Here is a 17,936-nt window from a genome sequence, read left to right as displayed (position 1 = left end):
CACCCTCACTCACCCTCAACCCCTCACCCTCACTCACTCTCACCCTCACTCACCCTCAACCCCTCACCCTCACCCTCACTCACCCTCACTCACCCTCATTCACCCTCACCCTCACTCACCCTCATTCACCCTCACCCTCACTCACCCTCACTCACCCTCAACCCCTCACCCTCACTCACCCTCACTCATCCTAAACCCCTCACCCACCCTCACCCTCACTCACCCTCAACCACTCACCCTCACCCAACCCCTCAACCCCTCACCCTCACCCACCCTCAACCCCTCACCCTCACTCACCCTCAACCCCTCGCCCTCATTCACCCTCACTCACCCTCACTCACCCTCACCCTCACTCACCCTCAACCCCTCACCCTCATTCACCCTCACCCTCACTCACCCTCACTCACCCTCACTCACCCTCAACCCCTCACCCTCACTCACCCTCACCCACCCTCACCCTCACTCACCCTCACTCACCCTCACTCACCCTCACTCACCCTCACCCTCACTCACCCTCACCCTCACTCACCCTCACTCACCCTCAACCCCTCACCCTCACTCACCCTCAACCCCTCACCCTCAACCCCTCACCCTCACTCACCCTCAACCCCTCACTCACCCTCACTCACCCTCAACCCCTCACCCTCACTCACCCTCACTCACCCTCACTCACCCTCAACCCCTCACCCTCACTCACCCTCACCCTCACTCACCCTCAACCCCTCACCCTCACTCACCCTCAACCCCTCACCCTCACTCACCCTCAACCCCTCACCCTCACCCACCCTCACTCACCCTCAACCCCTCACCCTCAACCCCTCACTCACCCTCACCCTCAACCCCTCACCTCAACCCCTCACCCTCAACCCCTCACCCTCAACCCCTCACCCTCACTCACCATCAACCCCTCACCCTCAACCCCTCACCCTCGACCTCTCACTCACCCTCACTCACCCTCACTCACCCTCACTCACCCTCAACCCCTCACCCTCACTCACCCTCAACCCCTCACCCTCACTCACCCTCACTCACCCTCAACCCCTCACCCTCACTCACCCTCATTCACCCTCACTCACCCTCACCCTCACTCACCCTCACTCACCCTCACTCACCCACCCTCACTCACCCTCACTCACCCTCAACCCCTCACCCTCCCTCACCCTCCCTCACCCTCACTCACCCTCACTCACCCTCAACCCCTCACCCTCACTCACCCTCAACCCCTCACACTCACCCTCAACCCCTCACCCCCTCACTCACTCTTACTCACCCTCACTCACCCTCAACCCCTCACCCTCACTCACCCTCACTCACCCTCAGCCCCACTCACCCTCAACCCCTCACTCACCCTCAACCCCTCACCCTCTCTCACCCTCACCCTCACTCACCCTCAACCCCTCACCCACCCTCACCCTCACTCACCCTCACTCACCCTCAACCCCTCACCCTCAACCCCTCACCCTCACCCTCACTCACCCTCACTCACCCTCAACCCCTCACCCTCAACCCCTCACTCACCCTCACCCACCCTCAACCCCTCACCCTCACTCACCCTCACTCACCCTCACTCACCCTCACTCACCCTCAACCCCTCACCCTCACTCACCCTCACTCACCCTCAACCCCTCACCCTCAACCCCTCACTCACTCTCACTCACCCTCACTCACGCACCCTCACTCACCCTCACCCTCACTCACCCTCAACCCCTCACCCTCACCCTCACTCAGCCTCAACCCCTCACCCACCCTCACTCACCCTCAACCCCTCACCCTCAACCCCTCACTCACTCTCACTCACCCTCAACCCCTCACTCACTCTCACTCACCCTCAACCCCTCACCCTCACTCACCCTCAACCCCTCACCCTCACTCACCCTCAACCCCTCACCCTCACTCACCCTCAACCCCTCACCCTCACTCACCCTCAACCCCTCACCCTCACTCACCCTCACTCACCCTCAACCCCTCACCCTCACTCACCCTCAACCCCTCACCCTCACTCACCCTCACTCACCCTCACTCACCCTCAACCTCTCACCCTCAACCCCTCACCCACCCTCACCCTCACTCACCCTCACCCTCAACCCCTCACCCTCACTCACCCTCAACCCCTCACCCTCACTCACCCTCAACCCCTCACCCTCACTCACCCTCACAACACATATTGTGTTACAATAGGTGTCACATTTGCGAAAGATAAAACTATTGGCATTGTAAATAACAAAGCTATTAATTTCGCTATTTTCAAAACAAGCACATAAATAAAAAATGTGTCCTTTACAGTACCAATAGCTCAAACTTTCCTAACGCGAGACCTATTGCATTGCTGTGCTTCTCTCCCCTGCTGCACTCTCCTGCTCTCTAGAGATGTGGCCTAACAACCAGAGCTGCCATCTAAGTCACGTAAATACAAAACATGTTGCATTCCAAATGCTATAGGTGTCACATTCGCGAAAGTTATAACTATTGGCATTGTAAATGACAAAGCCATCAATTTAGCAATTTTAAAAACCAACAAATAAATAAAATGTCATTTACAAGACCAATAACTCAAACTTTTCTAATGCGAGACCTATTGCATTTCCAATGCTTGTTTAAATAAACTTTTTATTGGTCAAAACATAAAACAGCAGTACAGCAATGCATAAGGTTGTGATATGCATTAGGTGTATAGACATTGTGAGCTGGTCAACATTACATAATAACATCACAATCCTCCATTCTGAGATGAACGGTCAATAACGAACACATTACCAATTTTTATTCTATCTCGTTGCAATTCAACTGTTGGAGAAAGACATATATCCCTCCTGTATTTATTTATTCCACATATTCCATTCGCGGTCTCACTTTTTGGGGCATCCTCTATGCTTGTAGACCTCTTTTTCGGCTATCATGGCTCTATCCATATATAAAGTAAATGTAAATCCAGTATTTGTAAAGCGCGAACAGCTACCCGAAGGCATCCTGGCTCTGGGGACCGTAGGGAGGATTAAGCAAGCTATTGCCCAGAGTCACATGGTGCTGTGCTGACCTGGTGCCGGGGATAGAACCGCGGCCCCGGATTCCAGCGTCTGTCGCCCTGGCGCCACACCTGCAATGTTACATTTTGTATTAGCCCTGCCCAGTGAGGCCCATGTTTTCTCGGGCTGTGTAAGGTCAGTTGCGTCCCAAACATTTGATAAGCAAAGTTTCGGGGAGGCCGCCAAAGTCTTGCCCCCGCTCTTTCCATTTGTTTAGTGATAGCTTCCCAATATGATCGCGCAGAAGGGCAGTCCCAGATGGTTATAAAAGGTTCTCTTCCGGTGACATTGTCTCAGACATGAAGGGTCTGCCCGTCTACCCATTTTGACTAAGACACCCGCTTCAAGATAAGCTCGATGTAGGATCTTCCATTGGACCAGACTTAGTCACATGGGATGGCCACCTCTCTAGGGGAGGCCAAGGCATCTCGCCACTCATCATCCTCGAATACAACCAGGTCCGACTCCCAGTGTTGCCAAAGACGCACCAGGGGTCCGTGCGGTTATTGATCAGCTTTTTATACATGAGGGATATAGCTTTTTTATTCATGGGATCCAATAGTAGCCTATCTTCTAATGGAGAGGCCTCAGGAAGTAGATCGCCACTTGGCAGCGCTGCTTTAAGGGCGTGGCTGATCTGTAAATATCAGAATGTTTCGGTCTTTGCGAGTTGGTATTTCTTCTGGAGGTCTGTGTAGGTGGCCAGTCTCCCAGAGTTCCACATATCCCTATCAAATCCCACTTATCAGAGTTGGTATTTCTTCTGGAGATCTGTGTAGGTGGCCAGTCTCCCAGAGTTCCACATATCCCTTTCAAATCCCACTTATCAAACACTGGGACTGTCCCCTACTTTTGAACACTTGAGTCTCTTGTGGGATGGGGAGTGGGGAATGAGTTGAAATAGAACAGTAGGGAAATTTGTGTTTAAATATAAACCACTGTATCTATATTTAGAGTGGAAGCTTAGGATGTTTTGTCTCAGTCTATTCGTCCCCTGATCTCCCCTTATCCTGTGGATGAGGGTTGCGGTTTTTCTGTGCTTTTGATTTTTGCCTTGTTGTATTTCTTTTTCCCCAGTATATTTTAGTTTTCTGAAATCTTCAATGTCTAATTTTACAGGGTACAACTGGAGTGATCAGCTCGGTCTCTGGCATCGGAAAGGGCCCGCTTCAAATTCACGTTGGTTGTAAAGGCCTACCACAGGCCCAGCCTGCATCTGCTCAACCTCAGACCCAGCAGCAGGTAGATCTGAGCCACATAGAACATTTAAACTTCTGCATGTCTGCTAAGAGATTTGTCTTCAATATAGTCACTCGTTGGAGGATGAGAGCAGCTCAGAAGTGAACAATGACAATATTATTTGGCTGGCATTCAGCTAATAAAGCACAATAAGAGACATGTGTCTTTCTCAGAATGAGTAATAGAAGGACTCTAAACTAAAATTTCGACTAAAAGCCTGAGTATATCTTGTAGGTGCAGAATTGCCCAGGGCTCCGGATTCTTCTGTTGAGCGCAAGGTGACTAAGCAGTAAAGCCAGTTTAAGGACACACTGCACTGAGGCTTAGTGACTGGGATGAGAAATGTGCTCACTCACAACATCCCTCATCACATTGTACTCGAGATAGGAATAATGTCTAGTCGGGAAAGTCATTCTTGGATGTGGTGTATGCAGCACTGTTGGTGTGTTGGACAGCACAATGCCAATGGTGCTTTAAATTGTCCAGCTCTACAGTGCTCTGAATTTCCTGGTTGAGGTGGGCGGCAGGATAGATTGGATGAACAAATATTATGGTGGTTGTTGAGGCACAGACTTCTACTTTATTACATTGAACCCTGCAATCACTCCCTATAGGCCCTTTATGAAGCCTGACTGGTTGTGCAAAATTAGGTACAGCTTAAAGGGTTGCAATCTGTAAACTAGCAGTTTACCCAATTTATTATTATCCGTATTCAACAACGAACATTTGTATGATGAACAGATCTCTCATACTTTCTCAGGCTTAAGCGGAGCTATTGATGACTGTACCTTCATGCATTGTTGGGGGGAGCCCGCCCGCATGAAGGGTCTTTTCAAATGTTTCATAAATGGGGAGCTAGAAATTCAGTACATGCTCTTTAATGGTCTGTTGTGAGGCCATCAGGTCCCTGTGTTGCATTGCTCAAGAGCAAATTTATTGCTGGGATGATTTCACCCAATTTAACGAGTGCAGTTAGGATCCCCATAGGTTGGCCATGTTAACATTGTATTTTATTTGGATGTTTGTGGTGTCAGCATACCTGTAGTTGTATATAAATTGATATAGTTGTCTGCAAATGCAGTAAGACTATCTTGCACATTGAAAGAAATTTTCCGTACGGCGCACAGATGCGAGAGCGACTGGTGTTTCCTGTTCTCCTTGTGTGTGTACTAGTGATTTGCTCTTTGTGACCTTCTCAAATTTGTGAACTTGGCTCTGCAGTCTCCCTAAATTCCTGTATTGTGTTGCTGATCACTGCAAGTTTCTGCTCACTGTGTGTATTTATGCTGTAGCTGTTTGTTGTCTCCAGTTGGGTCATTTGTCTTTTAATGTTCTTAGTATACCTACTTCCTTGGCAACAAGCATACCTCCTAAATATGCTTTAAATGTTTCTTAGATGGTGGCAGCTTGGGGTAATAATCCTAAATTGAATGTAAAAGAAAAAAAACTCCACAGTAGTTCTGCTTAGTTCTGTTTTGAATGGTTCGTCTACAAGAGACTCGCATCGGAATTTCTATGACCTGGTAGGTGTAGCTGGTTTTGGATACCTTTATTATTTAGTATTATTGGGGAGAGATCTGAAAGAGTTCTTGGCAAGATCTTGGTACTCTCCACCCAAGAGTACAGGCGAAATGATGGTCAGAAATCTACTCTAAAGCTAGAATCTTGTATTGCCGAGTAGTACCATCTCAATATACGTCTGTCTCCTGTTCTGATACTCTTACATAACGTTTTGTTCAAATTGTATTGTTTCTTCTCACATGTTCGTTTGATCTATTGCTCTGCTGAAAGTTTACAGGTCACACTAGATTGACTGACTCCTCCTTGCCCCACTTTGTATGTGCCTCCCTTGGACTTTGTGATTAAGTTACTTCATTTGTTACTTCTATGCCACTTTGTACAGAGCAGTGATACTCGGATAGGTCATGTTCGCGCTTTATAAAACTTTTCAAATAAATAACTAATAGTACATGAATTTCTTATTGTTTGAACGTTGTACTTGCCAGACAAGTCAGCCTGCATTTTTTGCGCAAGTCTCAGTGAGGCACACATGAGGGGTAGTCTAGGTGTTTGTGCCTACCTATTTAGTTCTATGTTAAGTATTTGATTACAGTCTCCTTCCCATGTAATGTTGATCTCATGCAGAGTGTTGCAGGTGTTTTGAACTTTATGGAAAAAATCTGTCTCTGTGTTGGGAGTACATATTCACAAAAGTTTACTCATTTGTGTTTAGCGTACCTGTGACTAATATAGATCTCCCTTGCTGGTCAGAAATATTTAAAAGAGTGGGAAACTGAGGCTTTTCCTAATGAGAATCACCACCCCTCTTGGGTACATGGTGTGAGAGGATTAATTCCTACTTGTACGCTTGTTGGTTAATGCATTTTGCATGCCTGTGCTAAGATGTCACTTGCAACATAGCTATGTCTATATTATGGCAGACTAAGTATACAAACATCAGCCTCATCTTATTGGGGTTGTTTAGGTCCAAATGTTCCAGCAAAGCCATTTTTATACCATAATTTTGAACACTACTTCCTGAGGGAATGTTCCCCATGTCCACTAATGTATCTGAGCGGTAGTCCGCTGAGAGGACTGTTTATCATGTTGTGTGTCTAAACGTGCCTCATTCTAAGCGATGTGTGCAACAAACAGTAACTTAACTCCCCTCCTACCAATGTTGATCCCGAACACCAACTCATACAGGAGTCACTAGTTGCGGTTCCAGTGAGAGCCCCAGCCCCGGGAGGCGAGATCTGGGGTGATGAAGACTGATGCCCCCTGAGGCAAATGTGTGTGCCCAAGATGTCCATTGTTGTCTCAGGAGAAGTAAAGAAATGTCTTTCCTTTAAGTTTGACATGCTGTTTCGCTGGGTACAGCATTGTAAAGTTATAGTTTTTTCTGATAGAGTTTAGAGGAATTTTGATGCTTGGTGTGGGTGATGGAAATGTCCACTCTTTGTACCTTGACTTTGAACTGCCCCAGGTTTTTCTTTTAATACCTACCAGGGTGCTAGGATGACGGTTGCTCAAAAAAGATAGTTTCTGATGAATACTTTTAACTGTAGATTCCTCACCTTTGGTATACTCCCCAGGCGCCGGACTTAAACTGGAAATTTCAGTCAGGACCCCTTCACACCAGTAAGTTGCATTGTATGGCTCCGTCCAACGTCCCGCTCAGAAAGTGACGTTCAGAGCCGCATATAAGCGCCGCCCAGGTGCATTTTTTATTTTTATTTTTTTATTTAGACCGTTTTGTATAGCGCGAACGTGACCCTTGGGTATCAGAGCGCTTCACAGATACAAATACAATAGGTAGGTTAGGGATGCATCTTGCATAGAATAACCATTCAGAGAATGAGATAGGTAGATATAAAGTTATGTAGTAAACTGTATCATACTGATAAAAGGTAGGTTAGGTATACGAATATAAAGCATTATAGCATAAAAATGTACAATGACGAGGTATATTAAGCTACTACTTGACATCGGCATGTGCATATTCCAATATAATTTTAGCCAGTGTCTGTCTTCAAGGTTATCACACATGTTATTCTATTTGCCTACTGTACTGTAGTACAATAACAATAGATCCAAATTGTCTTAATCTGTGCATTTTTCATTCAGGTTCTGGGTAAGCATAGCGCCTCTAGGTTATCCCCAGTACAATTAGTGACTTTCTATTTACTTCCATTTGTAGTTCTGCTTTGGCACAACTATGTCGCGGTGGCAGTGATGTCCCTTCTTGCCTAAGTGAGGATCTTACTCATTAGAAAAATCTTAGCTTCCCTCTTGAATGTTGCCGTGTTAGTAATTTTCCTAACATTTGGAGGGAGTGAGTTCCAGATTCTAGGGCCTGCTCCTGAGAAAGCTCTGTCGTATGTTTTCTTTTTCCGGAAGATATGTGGTCTCAGCAGCAGCTCCTTGGCACTCCTGGCCAGTCTGTCTCCTCCAGATAGCTCTATCTTCTGAGCCAGGTATCTTGGTGTTTTGTAGTGAAGCGCTTTGTGGGTGATACATGCCATTTTAAGTTGGATTCTTCCTTCGTATGGTAGCCAGTTTAATGATTTCAGGTGTGGCGTGATATGATTGAATTTCCTCGATCCGGTGATGAGCCTTGCAGCTGAATTTAGACATGCGTTTATTGGTGGCGTGGACATTTTTGGTAGACCTGCTAAGGTTGTACATCCATATTCAATCCTTGAGATAACTAAGGATTGTACTGCCACTTTGAGATCTGCCGCAGAGGTGAATGGTTTCACTTTCCTAATATAGTTCAAGTGACAGCGTGTATTTTTTGCCATTGATTTGATATGGGCTCTCGTGTCAAGGTTCTTATCTAATGTGATTCCTAACGATTTCGCCGAGTCCACTAGAGTAGGAGTGCAGTTTAGTGCTGTGATCAATTTAGACCATTCTTTCACTTCCGTGTGGTTCTTTGGTGGAGAGATTAAAAGGAACTCTGTTTTTTGTGCATTTAGCTTCAGATGATTGCTGGTCAACCAGTTTAATGACATTTTTAAGGCCTCATTCATTAACATGATATCTTCCAGAGATGCGATCTTGATGTATAGCTGCGTGTCGTCTGCGTACATATGATAAGATATGTTTGCGTCTTTGAGAATTTCTGTCAGAGGTTCGACATAAAGGTTGACGAGTGAAGGAGATATTGAAATCAGTTCATTCCTTTCCAGGCCACCAGACGCGGATCCGGAGCTACCCCTTGTTTTTACTCATCAAAACTTTGTTAAAATGTAGTGTGCTACTAAAAATATCACCTCCCAAAACCACAGGGTTTAAACCTTTTAGAGAGTGTTATAAATAAATGCCTTTGACGATACCCACCAGGTATGTCTTTGGTGCTTAGGGTCGGGACACAACTCAAGGACCTGCAATGGGTGTGGTAAGATGAACCCTACGGCCTACAGAACTGTGAAGGGAAGTTGAATGTCACCAAACACCAGAAGACTCCACACTACTACAGTTGAAATTTTCGGGTAAGACATGGCCCCTCCCACCATTCTTGCACTCCAGATACGTTAAAAGGATGTAAACGTGACTGTCTTGCTCCCAAAACTCTTATCTCCTTTGGAGCCAATTCTGTAACTCATCCCAAGTTACCCCAACTTTCTGTGGCTGTCTGGGACCTCACAACAGATAGAACAGTTCCATAAATATATTTGGCACTCTACTAACTCCTTCTTACGACTTTGAGCCTCGAGCATCTCTGAATCAAAACATCCTTCTGCTCCAAGGGCTAAAAAACAGCATGGGCATTCTTCTGGGCAAAAGAAAAGTTAGACATCTGGGGTACTAAAGCCGCAGAAAGTTTTGGAGGACACTCCACTGGTTCCAAAGAAACAAAAGTCTCGCTCACAAAAGCCAAGTGCGTAACAAGGCATTGTCTTTAAGGGACTGCAAGAATTTATGCCAGAACAAAGCCAAAAGATTGCCAAGTGACAGGCACAGGAGCAAACATTGCCACTGCCTCCACCAAAAAAGGTGGCACAAGAGCACAGGGATGCAAGCCGAATGACTCAGCCCCCCAAAGTCACCACAAACATACTTGCCTTCTCCACATGAAAATGAAGAGCAGTAGATTCAGGACACGGATTTGCCGGGAATACAGGATTCTCGGGTCTTTTACTACAAGAACTTGGGCTTCCACTTTCTTTTAATACGTACATTTTAATCTTTTGTAACTTGCAAAGGTTTTTTAAATCATGCAATAAAGTTTCTATACTCACAGGACTCGCACCACACCCCAGACTCATGGGATAACTATGATGTGATGCTACCGGACCCAGACATGGAGCTGCCAGTACCAAGAAAAGCGTCCCCATCAGATGACAGAACCTTATACCACAGTGCCATACAGAGAGTGGCAGAGTACCACAAGCTTCCAGTGCACGCCACTGAGAAGCAAACAGACTTCCTGTTAGAAACACTTTCACTCACAGAACACACTGTTCAATATCTACCAATATTAGGATCCATACTCAATAAATCCAAAGAGATCTTTAAGGACCATGTCAAATCTAAGGTCTTTGACACCTCTCATAGAAAAAAATATAGGCATTCGCCAACTGACCAGGAGAGCTGCAGCACATGGTACTGTAGAAGCACCTCCTCTAGATAAAGAAAGTAAAAGATTTGATGCTGCAGGCAAACAGGTAGTTTTAAGGAACAAAGGCCCCTAAGCAGCGTAATACACATTCAATACTCTGGTGGAAAAATCATGTTCATGATACTAGATAAGGTAAATCATTTTAAAACATAGGTTTATTGATAAAGTTAAAATATTTTCGGAGGGGAAAGAGACCTTGCAGCGGCACAAAACTGTTAATTGCAGGAAGTCTCTCGGGCATGATTGTGAGACACAGTTTTCCCAATGTTAAAAATCACAAATAATATCAGCTTAGCCACTTCTGTACCCAAAATCAATAATGCATAATTCATAACCGGTTTAGAGTGTTTCTTAAATGCTTAGCGGTAGTAGCTAAAAAATTACGAAGGGAAAAAATACAGGTCTTTCCCTATTTGGACGATTGCCTGATCAAGAGTCCAACAAAAGCCAAATATCTTAACAGGCACACAAAGCACAATCGACCTACTACATCAATCGGGCTTCAAAGCAAATGCGAAAAAGTCCCTTCTCCAACCTCTCAAGGTTCAGCCTTATCTGGGAGGGCTACTTGATTCAGTCTCAGGGACAGCTTACCCCAATGCACAAGGGATTCTCAATCTCCAGAACCAACTAGTTCCACCACATGACCACCTACCAGTCAAAACAGTGATGTGCCTTGTAGGGATGGTGGCATAATGCATAGCGATAACGCCACAAGCAAGACTACACACAAGACCTCTCCAAGAGTGCTTAGCATCGCAATGGTCACAAGCAGAGGGCAAACTGGAGGATCTAGTGTTGGTTTCACCCAAGGTCCATCAGGCCCTACAATGGTGGAACACATCCAACATGCTGAAGGGAAGAGCCTTCAAGGACCCAATCCCACAAGTAACTTTCACAACCAATGCATTACTCATGATGGGGTGCTCATATAGAGGACATTGTGGTTCAGTGACACTGGTCCACACATCAACAGACATTACACATCAACATGTTGGAACTCTTAGCCATCTATATGACTCTCAAAGCGTTCTGACCAAACATAGCACAAAAAAATGGCCTTCTACAAACAGACAATAAAACTGCAATATATTACATTAAGAAACCGGGAGGGACCCATTCCTTCCAGCTGGCACAAACCATATGGAAATGGGCAAACAATCCTCCTGGTTTAGTATATGCCAGGGCAGGAAAACTCAATTATGGACCTTCTCAGCAGGACACATTAACAAGTTCTCAAGTGGGAAATACACATGCCACTGATACAACAATACTTCCACCGATTGGGAACCCCCACAATAGTTTGCCACCACTGTAAACTTCAAATGCCAAACTTTGTATCCCGAAACCCACACCCTGCAATCCAAGGGGAACGCACTATGGATGAACTGGTCAGGGATTTTGGATTACGCTTTTTGTCATCTCCCCCTCATTCCATGCGTGGTTAGGAAACTTAGACTTCATTTACCTTGACACTCCTATCCCCCACATGGGCTCAGCAACCATGTTACACAACACTACTAGAGCTATCTCTAGTACCTCACAAGAATTTACACAAACCTCACTCACAGAAGAGGCATATTGAGACATCCCAATGTTCAACAGCTCAATCTTTAAATCTGGCTCCTGAAGTCATAGTTTTGATAGCTGAACCCACTTCCAGAATGTGTGACTATTCTAAAGGAGGCCAGAAGACCAACCCCAAGTGCTTGCTATGCAGCAAAATGAATGTTTTGTACACTATTTCGCTTCACTAAACACTAACCTGTTACACTTGCAGAAAGCGCTTTTAGCATATACCTCAATACGCCTACATTTAACACTTTTGTACACTATTGCACTTCACCAAACATTAACCTGTTACACTTGCAGAAAGCGGAGGCATCTGGTCTCCGGCGGAGGCTCGGCTCCACATCAGTTTACTAGAGCTGCGAGTCATCTGTTTGGCATTGAAAGCTTTCCTGCAGAAGTGTTTCAAATCAAAATGTGCCTGCCATCCATAAAAGGGAGGCTGGTGCAGGTACTCACAGATAATACTAATGCCATGTGGTACTGCAACAAACAGAGCAGGGTCATGAACACTTGTGAGGATGCCCTACGTCTCTGGAAGTTGCTGAATCATCAGGAGATATCCATGGTGGCACACCACCTGGCTAAATTCTTTGAACGCCAGAGCTGGAGAACTTTGCCGCCAATGCCTAGCGGATCATGAATGTCAGCTGTACCTGGAGGTGATGCGGGGTCTATTAAACGAATGGGAAGAACCTTGGCTTGATCGTTTAACCACTTCAGAAAATGCCCAGTATCAATATTTCTGCACATTGAAGTTCCCAAGTCCGCATTCTCTCAGAGACTCATTCCTCCTAGAGCGTGGCTCAGTACCTCCTGTAGGCCTTTTCCCCCACTACTGCTCCTGAGTTCTGAAAATGATCTGGAACAATTGGGCACCTGTCATTCTAGTGTCACCGGATTGGGCAAGTCGAGTATGGTACCATGCACTCCTGGGCATGAGTATCTGTCCTCTGACCAGGCTGCCTCTTCGGTAGGATCTTCTGTAGCAGCAGTGGGGCAGGGTCCAGACCTGCGCAGTCTTCACCTCCAATCTTGGCGATTGACTGATGGCAGTTGACTTCATTTGACTTCCCTCTTGAAGTCGTTTGTCTTTCTGTCAGCCAGTCGTCCCTCAACGAAATCAGTATATGCCTGCAGTTGGGAAAGTTTATGATTTGGTGCGGTGCTCGTCAGATTGACCCGCTTCAAGCCAAAGTGTCTCAAGTGTTGCGCTTTCTGTTGTCCGTACTTGCTTTGGGCACAGTAAAAGATGATTTGTCGACTCTTTCTGTTTTTTTGTGTGGTTGCCATAAGCCCTCTTAATTTAAATCCCTTTGTGTGCTGCATTTTTTTGCAAGATTTGCAGAATTGGTATCCTCCCAAATCTTTCATAATGCCTCAGTGGGAGCTGTACCTAGTTCTCACATTCCTAATACTTGCTCCCTTTGAACCTGTGCACAGCTGTCCATTGTGGATATCACTCTACAAACAGTTTTCCTCATCACCATAACTTCAGCGAGTCTTGTTCGTGAGGTACAAGCCCTCTCTGTCAACCCTCATGCACAACATTCTTCCCAGACAAGCTGATGTTGAGAACCTGAGCTACCTCTCTTCCAATTTAGTACCTTTTCATTTCAGGCAAAACATTATCCTCTCAGCATTCTTCTCTCCCTCTCCCCCCTTTAAGGAAAAGGAGATACTCTATCGGTTGGATCCCAGAAGAGCTCTCAGCCTTCAGATTGATTCCATCAGGGAACATGGTGTGGACGATCAGTTCTTTGTTGTTGGAGCAGAAAAGGGCAAAGCAGTGTAGAAGAAGACTACTTCTAACTGGAATGTTTTCTGCCTCTAAATCTTCTACACACTGGCTAACAAATGTTCTCCAGAAGGCTTGCAGGCTCCTTACACCCAAGTCAAGACTGCTACCACTGAGTTGGAATGGGGGGCCTTGTCCTGGATATTTACCAGGCTGCTACATGAGCATCACTTCACATATTATCCTGAAGCACTACTGCCTCGACAGCTAGGTCCGATGGGAAGGGAAGTTTACCCAATCTGTTCTGCAGGACATTTTACGGCACCACATGTCACTCTGGAGCTGAATGACATTGTAGCTGAACAACATGACGGGACCTACTGGCATGCAGGAGTAATGCTTGAACATTTTCTGATTCAGTCAGGCGCCTGTAGAGTATTCCAAAGGTGAAGAATCTGAGTTAATTAATAGATTTTTAATCCACAACAACAATGGTTTCTTCTGAGGAAGCCACTGCCTGAGCTCCCTTAGCATAAATAATAAACATGCTAAAATTATATTTACAATTGAATTTAATTCATCCTTCACATAAAATCAACAACTATGTGTCAAAAGAAAAGTCAGACTACATAACTTCGATCCAACATTTGGACCTGAATTTACAAACGAGCCATTGACAGTACATTTTGAAAGGATTCATGAATGAGTAAGTACCCACATCATGACACTGGGGGGGGCACTCAATACAAATTCTGACTTTGGTCCTCTTTTCTTTGTGCTACCATCTAGTTCTGATGAAGAAATCATGGAAATAATTTTGATGGGGTCAAAACGTCGACCCCCATTCAGGTAGACTGGCATTCATTGTAGTTTGTTGGAATTGTAATCTTAACCCCTTGGGTGCTCATAACTGCTCCACACCGTCATGAGTCACTGAAGCGGGTGCTCACGACGGCATGGGGCCGTCATGCCGCTGCCGCTCAGCCCACGCGGCACTAATTCCCCGCTTGTGCGGGTGAATTAATGAGCGGGCGGGGTCATGACGGCACCACGCCGCATGAGCATTCGCCGCGCCCGAGACTCATGACGGTGTGGAGCCGTCATGGGCACCGAAGTGCCGCGCTCACCCCCTTAGTCCCCCCCCCCCCCCTTGCAGAATTCGCGGCACAGGAAGGGGTTAAGTTTGAGTAGATAGTCCCAAAATATTGTTTTTTGAGTGCATTAACATTCACCTATATCACTACTCATGATCACTGCACCATTTGTTGGCGCATGTCTGAAGAAATAAATTCAATTGTAGATATAATTTTTAATTGTTAATTGTTTATTGTCGATGCTAAGGGAGCTCAGCTCAGTCTTGTGGCTTCCGCTTAGGGAACCATTGTTACTGATAGTGAAGCATCTGGTCCTCGAAATGATGCTGTTTATATTTAGACAAAATGCCAAGTCAAGTAAGTGATCGGCTGTGTTGGAATGTGCAAATAGTTAAATTCAGAAATGCACTTTTGTTTTCAATTGTAGCATTTATGTACTGCTAAATACCACTGAGAGATGAGTAGACACCCATTTTGGATTGCTTGGTTCAAAGGGTATTATTGGATGTAATTTAGCCAATATGGGAGTTCTTAAGTGAGGTCCACGGGGTTTGGAGATTGCTGTTAAAAATATGATGCGCTACATAGCTGTACTTAAGCAAGTGTTAGAGTTTCAGAATAGGTGCAGTCACCGCTACTGGATACTTAGCATCGTAATGGGATCCACAAGTAGTTCACAATATGGGTCTGCCGAGGAGGGGGATGTATATAGAGTTCTCCCAAGACTGAGAGAAGCCCAGACCTATGAGATATTGTTAAACTACCTGTTGCAAGAGAAGTAATGTTTTGAATTTGTTTATTTATACAACTTATTTCCTGAAGCCCAGGATATGCAGATACCAGTAATGCTTAGCTTTCTCTGCTGTCATTTACTAGAGCAAACATAATTCCATAGGTTTTATTTTGAATTGTGATTGGTCTCTTTCTTTCTAATGGGTAATCCAAAAACTGCAAATCCTTGGTACCATTCTAGTTATCTTTTAACAATGTTGTAAAGCGCATGTATTAATCTTTGATCAAACATTCGTTAAGTGACTCTTATAACTTCTTTTGTCTTTGAGGTGTATGGTTTTTGTGTGAAATAAAGCTTAATATAACACTGAATTTTTCCTTCTCCAATGATCAGTATGAAAGCAAACTTGGGTGCTTGAAAAAACCTCCAGTCTTCATGCCGCCCAGCAAGGAAGCATGGTAAGGAAGGGGACCAAGGGGATTGTCTTTAGAGCTCTCAACAATGGCTTAGTGAAATGCTAATGGTAAAGGTTTTGGTGAATACAAGAAAACATGGGTGGCTGTATGTGAAGGAGGTTGATGATCTAAAAGAGCCCAAATAAATTGTGCATACGTGCAATAGCTCAAATGCAGGAAGTCTGACAGATTGTCTGCCCAACTCTGAGGATATAGGTCTGTTGCTATGAAACTTGACATTTGTTTGGGGAATGAGGTGTGCAAGAGATTGAGTTGAGGGGAATGGAAATTTAGTAGAGGAGGCTGTGCTTTGGGGTCATCTTGGGCATGGTTGTAGAAGGATAGATTTGGTAAAGAACAGTTGGTGGCTCAGGGTTTCACTTAGCAGAAGACAAGTGTGTATCTGACTTCAAAGGGGTTCTGTTAATCTGAGTGGGGAGAGCGGGGCAAAGATGTATACTTCAATTGCTTACTTTTAAGGTAATGATTGAAAGGGTTTACTGAGAGCACGGAGAGGGTCCTTTGCATTGAAGGGACAATTACTTGATGTGGTGCAGATGAAGGACTGAGATGGAAGATGTTAATTTGAGGTAGAAGGTAATGATTTGACTTGGTGAAGCAAATAGTTAGTGCAGTGTGTTTGCTGTATGGTTCAAATCTGTTTTTATTATTATTCCAGAGTTAAATAATACAGACATACATTACGCAGTAGGGCCCCATCTCACGGGGTGCGGCCAGACAAAAGCCTCAGGAATAAAATAAACATAAACAACCAAAACATTGCTCCAACTATTCCCCCTCTCTCTTCCACCCTTCCATCCATTCTACCGAATAATGCTTTAAAGCATTGTTCGACCCTCCTATGTCTCGCGACCCATCACCTTCCTGCCCTTTCTGCGCCGCATCACTTGGCACCGTCAATCGTGTTAAGTGTAGGTACTGTGGGCAGGTTAATTGGTAAATTATGCAGAGAGCAGCTTAATATACAGTTCCCACAGACCTCAATGGGCTGCCAGGGTAGAAGTCTGAATTTCCATACCCAGTATGCACCATATTCTGTGTAGCCACGCGCTATTCGTCAGGAGTTTCGGACAGCCCCGTAGAAGGTGGCGTAAGGGCCCTAGAGCACCTCAGCCTCTTCAGCAGTTCGACTGGGGTTTCCCCTGTGTAGTCTAGCAGGCGTCCGTGCCAGTAAGATGCAATTTTAGCTGTAGTTTCTACCCAGTGTCGAATCTACCGATAACGCAGACATTCTGACTCTGGCAGGCCATAGTCCCCGTTTAGTTGCTCAAAGAGAATGGGCCCTTCAGAGTCAAACATGTGACTAATAGATCTGCAGCCGGCCACCTGCTAGGCTGCAAATGCTGTAGGGTGAATCCCCAGTGTAAACTCTAAGTTTCCCAGGATAGGTGTCAACTGTGAGGGGAACACGCTCAAACTCTTCCAAGTGGTGACCCAATCCCAAACTTCGAGGGTGGCTCTGGCAAAAGGAGAGGAATACAGTCCCATGCCATCTGCTGTTTTTTTGTAAACCAGGGTATTGTCCACAGATGGTCTCTTGCTCTAGCCAAGCACAAGTGTTTTTCAGACTCCTTATGGCTCCACTCCATCAGGAATCAACGTTGCGCTGCCTGGTGGTAGTGCAGGAGGCTAGGGACTTTAAGACCACCCTCTCGGGCTGGAAGGTAAATCTGCACGCTACTCTTACATGGACTCCATTATTCCCAAACAAAGCGGTTGGTTTCAGCCTGGAGAAATTGATGCATGCCCCCAGGGGGCATCAGAGGCAGAACCTGAAACAAGAATAAAGCAATTGGTAGCATGGTCCTTTTCAGAGCAGCCAACCTTCCAAGCCATGTCAGGCAGTCGGGCTTCCACTGAGCTAGGTCCATACGGACCTGCAAAAGTATGGCTCAATAATTAGTGGCCACTGTGTTTCATATGGTGAAAGCTATCAG

The 17,936-nt window shown here is 45.5% G+C and overlaps 1 protein-coding gene across 5 annotated transcripts in view; it reads left to right on the top strand.

Annotated features, from left to right (window-relative positions):
* BICRA (BRD4 interacting chromatin remodeling complex associated protein) overlaps positions 1 to 17,936 on the top strand; it is a 478,150-nt gene that overhangs the window by 439,697 nt on the left and 20,517 nt on the right. For 4 of the 5 annotated variants that reach the window (XM_078661098.1, XM_078661099.1, XM_078661100.1 and 1 more), the window contains exons 12-13: positions 4,143 to 4,265; positions 15,917 to 15,981. In XM_078661098.1, coding sequence (XP_078517224.1) covers positions 4,143 to 4,265; positions 15,917 to 15,981 — 188 coding nt within the window. The remainder of the gene's footprint in view (positions 1 to 4,142; positions 4,266 to 15,916; positions 15,982 to 17,936) is intronic. The other variant, XM_078661101.1, reaches the window with a different exon arrangement.

This window comes from Lissotriton helveticus, chromosome 9 (genome assembly GCF_964261635.1).
Source record: "Lissotriton helveticus chromosome 9, aLisHel1.1, whole genome shotgun sequence".
Classification (NCBI taxonomy): Eukaryota; Metazoa; Chordata; class Amphibia; order Caudata; family Salamandridae; genus Lissotriton; species Lissotriton helveticus.
This window is presented reverse-complemented; position numbering and strand designations above follow the sequence as displayed.